Below are 4,711 nucleotides of genomic sequence, written 5' to 3'. Positions count from 1 at the left end.
ACACAAGCCAGGTTCATGAAACTAACCCAAACAAGACTAGAAGAGTTCAGCTCCATTTCCAAACCTTATCGTTTAACATGGGATGCTGACTGCGCATGCGCGAACCATGAAGGCGTGACAAATCGACGACCGCACAGTCGATTTCTACACTGGGAGAGTGAGGGGAAAAAATACTTCCTCAAACCACTTCTGTATTTATGTTCGTATTTCGATATTATTCGGGCATTTTCGGTCTTTATTTATTTGTTTGTTTGCTTATATTTATTAGTTATTCACTTTTCTGTGCTGTTATGAGCACATTTAGCTAGGACAAGAAATCAAACCCAAACTCAATCAATCAATCAATCAATCTGTCTGTCTGTCTGTCTGTCTGTCTGTCTATCTATCTAAGAAAAAGAAGCACTCTATTATTCCAATTTTCATGTATAAATTAATTTCTGTGCTTTGATTTTATTGTACTTGATCATTCTTCTTCAGCGTACATCTTTTACATACATCAGGCAGCTAATTTACATGTTAATGTTACAGTGTATTATGTGAAAACATTGTGAATCTTGCATTACCATGTAAACCCTAATAAGAATTCGAATGTAAAAGAAAGAAAAAACAAACAGAAGACATTCAGTCAGGTCCCCACAGTACACCATGTCAGATGCTTGTACTTTAATCACTGGTACTCATGTGCAGCATGCCAAGCAGGGAGGAGGCTGTTCCTAACAGTCCCACCAGCCAATCAGGGAAGCAACCAGCCCAAAGAAATCCAGGTGGCATCCAATGAATAGCGTTGCTTACATCTGCTAGGCTGCTAAGAATATTAAGAAACTCTCCCCAAATCTGCTTCTGAATCTCTGCAGTGGTGCTAGCAGCATTCTCCCTAATAAAAATGAAATAAAAATACATTATTTAATTCAAATAAGACAATCATTACTCTCAAAAGCAGTCATTATTTACACAGCGATCTATGCTGTAAACTCCAAAACATAAATGTGTTTATATTAAAAAAAATAAAAAAAAAAGCTAAAAACCTACCTGCTGTCCCCGTGTCCTGCTTCTCTGCGTTTCTGTGCCTTCTTCCTTAATTTCTGGATTACTTTAAGTGATCTTCAATAACATAATGAGTAAGGGATGAAGTTTACATCAAGTTTTATTCAAAAGTTTCACTATTAATAATGATGATAAACTACTAATTCGTTTTTTAAAAAATGGTATCACTTCCTTTCTAAATTTGGATTCATTTACAGAAGATCAAAATGACAAAAAGATCAGAATACTTCACATTTGTGTGTGTATATATATATATATATATATATATATATATATATATATATATATATATATATATATATATATATATATATATATATATACACCACTGTTTATGTTTTACCTTATTTTACTGTTCCTGCTTTTATCTTTCTAAATTCTTTGGTTCTGTTATTATTGTAGTAATGTAGTAATAGTGTACAAGTTCCTCAGAGTGAAAAGATGCATCTCAGAATCATATAGCCGCTGATAGAAAGGGGCCGAATATGCAGAAGATGCCAGAAAAGCAAAGAATGTGCAGCAACTGAAGGATTTTTGTCAAGGACAGTGAGCCGTTACACAGAGGAGTAAGTAACACATGTCTCAAGTCAAAGTCAAGTCGAGTCTTTTTTTAATATTTGTCAAGCAAGTCTCAAGTCTCTAAAACCTCATATCACTTGATCATGCCAGTAATTACACTCAGTATTAAAATTCACACGTATGTAAACTTTTAAACTGCTTCTTATGTGTAAATTCAGTTATTATTGTACCTAGATGTAAGCAGGTGTTACATGAATTAGGTTATTCAGAGCAGAACTGAACATAAAACAAATGCGATTTTTATGATTCCTCATTTTTATAAATTTTTTTTTTTTTTGCACATTCTGCACGTTTTTGTAAACTCATGAACTCAACTGTATGTTATGAGATTACAGGTGAATGTTGGTGGGAGAACCCATCCTGTTTACCTGAGAATGCCCAGAAGTAAAGATACACCCCACAGCACTGTGCTCAGTGTCCACCATTTGTCAGACTTGACTTTAATGAGCTCTGCATCCGCTGCCCAGGCTACATGTTCACACGGATAATACAGCTGATCTGCGACATTAATCAGCACCGACATGCACCGAAGCACTTTGTCTTCCTCCTGTAAATGGCATTGAAAATACTATTCAGACACATTCTCCATACGTTTAGTACTCTACAGCTACCGCAAGGCCGTGATAAGTTAACAAGAGCCTGTACTGTACCGTGGATCCTAGACCATAGCTCAGTGAGTAAGCAGCCATGGAAAGGTCATCAAACAGGCGCAGTACAGTCCGGCAGTGACTGAGCTGAGCTGAGAAGAGCAGGAAACTCTTGCCGAGCTGTGAGTAGTTGGTTGTTTTTTTTCTTGATATGATGCCACCCACCAGCTGCGATGCATAGCAAATTGTCCTTATCTAAAACAGAGGTGAAAAATACATACAGTCATCAGTTTCACAGTCATCCCAGGTTTTAACACTGCTGTCCTCTATGGTTTTTTTGACCAAAATGAGTAGCCAGTGACTACAATTAAGCAACAAAACTACACTCAAAATGATTACAAATGCAAGCTGTATTTTTGTTTAAACTTGCCTTGACTGATCCACTGCTTTTGTCTAAAGGAATATAGTGTTTTTCTTTCTTTTTTTTATTTTGGATCTAACTATTTGTCATGTAATATGTGCAGTTGTGTGATTCAGACAGCAAACAGTGTGCTTAATTGTGGTGTTGATGCTCAGAGCCTTCTCCAGATTCTCATATTTTGTAAGACATTAGAAATGCATCAATTAACAACTCAAGTGTATTTAGTTTAAGTGACAGTGAAGAGTGAAGAACGTCATGTGAATGCTGTGTTCACACACACAGCGACTGTCAGAGGCAAAGGGACAGGAGATTAATCATTCATTTTAAAATGAATCTTAATTCATGAATGAATGTAACTTTATAAAATAGGGAGTGACTACAATTATTATTATTATTATTTTTTTATTTTTTTTATTTTCTTTTTAATGATTAATTTGATCATAACTTTTCAGGTTATGTTTATGTCATGTAATACTTCTGTCAGGTTCTGTGCTATGCCCATGGTGGGGAATACAGCTTGGGAGAGACACCAGTCATCCTGCACGATGGATGCACACATCAGAATCGGAATCGGAATCAGAATCAGGTTTATTGGCAAAGTGTGTCGACACACACAAGGAATTTGGTTCCAGCTGTTTTGTGACTCTCAAAAGTACAGACACAAATAACACTATACTATAAATTTAGCTTGGACTACTCAAGACAATACAGACGATGTGAGACAATATAGACAGTAGGAGTATTTAAATATGAATACAGAATATATGTCTGATCAGTTATGTACATAAAGTGTGAGAAGTGCATGGTAGTGCTAATAATATTGTGCAGTATTATGCTTTTGTACAATATACAGAAGCAACAGTAGTGTGTGTAACATATACTGATAATGTGAGGACTGACAGTTCTGATAATGCAGTACTTATAGATATAAAGCAGAGAATATAATTATGGTGAGTTGTTAATCAGGGTGATTGTCTGGGGAAAGAAACTGTTCCTGTGTCTGGCAGTTTTGGTAAGCAAAGTTCTGTAGCGCCTGAGAGAAGGGAGGAGCTGAAAGAGGTTGTGTCCAGGGTGCAAAGGGTCAGAAGTGATTTTTCCTGCCTGGTTTCTGGTTATTGTAAAGTCCTGGTGAGTGGGCAGGGGGGTACCAATTATTATTTCATTCACACCTAGGGGCAATTTAAATTAGCCTAATAGCATGTTTTATGCAATGGGAGTAAACAGGAGACTCTGACGTTATTGCAAAAGGACAGAGTAAATGAACATGTAAAACGCCACCGAGACAGAAACCCAAGCTCAGTTCCCAGTCCTGATGCTTTAACCAGCAACGTTAACTAACCAATGCAGTCGAATCCTAGGAGATCAAGAGTTTCTAAAATTCTCATAGCAGCCATCTGGAACCAAAACCATGCCAGGGTTAAAGTCACAAAGATCCCACTTTTCTCCACATTCTGATATTTGATGTGAACTTTAACTCAAGCTCTTGTCCTGTACCTGTAGATAACTGCATCAATGAGCACGTGCACAGGTGTTCCTGTTAAAGTGGGCGGAGCTTATGTGTCAGATTTAATTAAATATTAATTACTCCAGATTCTTTTTTTACATTGTAACATGCACTCACATTTTACATATTATTATTATTATTATAGTTGTTGTTGTTATTAGGAGTATTTATTTTTGCACGTGCACCCCATACAATTGCAAGCTAGCAGGATTTAAGTAAACAACAAACACTCACCACTTTATCTCTTCCTCTGTAGGACTCCAACAAATTCACTGCAGACTCAAATGAATTGTTCATGATTATAACTAAGATATATGGTCCACAATCTCCAAAAACACAAGACTGACTGCTCCTGTAAAAGCTACCTCTCTAATATCACTAGCATTATCTCATTATTGACATTATTTAAAGTATACTATACATAGAAATAATGTTGTTGTTGATTTTTTTTTTTTTAAACATTTGCATCGAAAATCCAAAACGAACCTTTACATAAATGTGGTTAAAAGTCAGCAGACAGTAAAATAACACATGAAGGGTGAACTTTGAACAGGAACTTGTTTCCCCAGACCAGAA

General features: G+C 36.2%; 2 protein-coding genes across 3 annotated transcripts in view; both read right to left on the bottom strand.

Moving 5' to 3' along the window:
• si:ch73-40i7.5 (amyloid-beta A4 precursor protein-binding family A member 1) overlaps positions 1–100 on the bottom strand; it is a 9,432-nt gene extending 9,332 nt beyond the window's left edge. Inside the window, exon 1 of one of the 2 annotated variants that reach the window (XM_060878052.1) lies at positions 1–100. This exon is cut by the window's left edge and continues 114 nt beyond it. The gene's annotated coding sequence lies outside the window, so the exon portion shown is untranslated. The other variant, XM_060878041.1, reaches the window with a different exon arrangement.
• A 343-nt stretch (positions 101–443) lies between these two features.
• Positions 444–4,711, bottom strand: pex11g (peroxisomal biogenesis factor 11 gamma). The gene is made up of 5 exons (XM_060878065.1): positions 4,370–4,711; positions 2,274–2,465; positions 1,992–2,170; positions 1,030–1,101; positions 444–874 (listed from the first exon to the last, which is right to left on the bottom strand). Exons 1-5 carry the CDS (start codon positions 4,430–4,432, stop codon positions 664–666), a joined length of 717 nt encoding a protein of 238 aa, XP_060734048.1. The 5' UTR covers positions 4,433–4,711; the 3' UTR covers positions 444–663.

Source organism: Tachysurus vachellii, chromosome 1 (genome assembly GCF_030014155.1).
Source record: "Tachysurus vachellii isolate PV-2020 chromosome 1, HZAU_Pvac_v1, whole genome shotgun sequence".
NCBI classification, from domain to species: Eukaryota; Metazoa; Chordata; class Actinopteri; order Siluriformes; family Bagridae; genus Tachysurus; species Tachysurus vachellii.
Note: the sequence above shows the minus strand (reverse complement) of the source record. Positions and strands in the feature narration are given on the sequence as shown.

Bases quoted from the DNA above. Each gene is read 5' to 3' on its own strand.
- pex11g (XM_060878065.1), bottom strand. From the start codon at position 4,432: ATGAACAATTCATTTGAGTCTGCAGTGAATTTGTTGGAGTCCTACAGA. The intron at 2,466-4,369 runs GTGAGTGTTTGT...CCTCTGTTTTAG, and splicing joins ACAGAGGAAGAGATAAAGTG to ATAAGGACAATTTGCTATGC. The intron at 875-1,029 runs GTAGGTTTTTAG...CATTTTTATTAG, and splicing joins GCAGGACACGGGGACAGCAG to GGAGAATGCTGCTAGCACCA.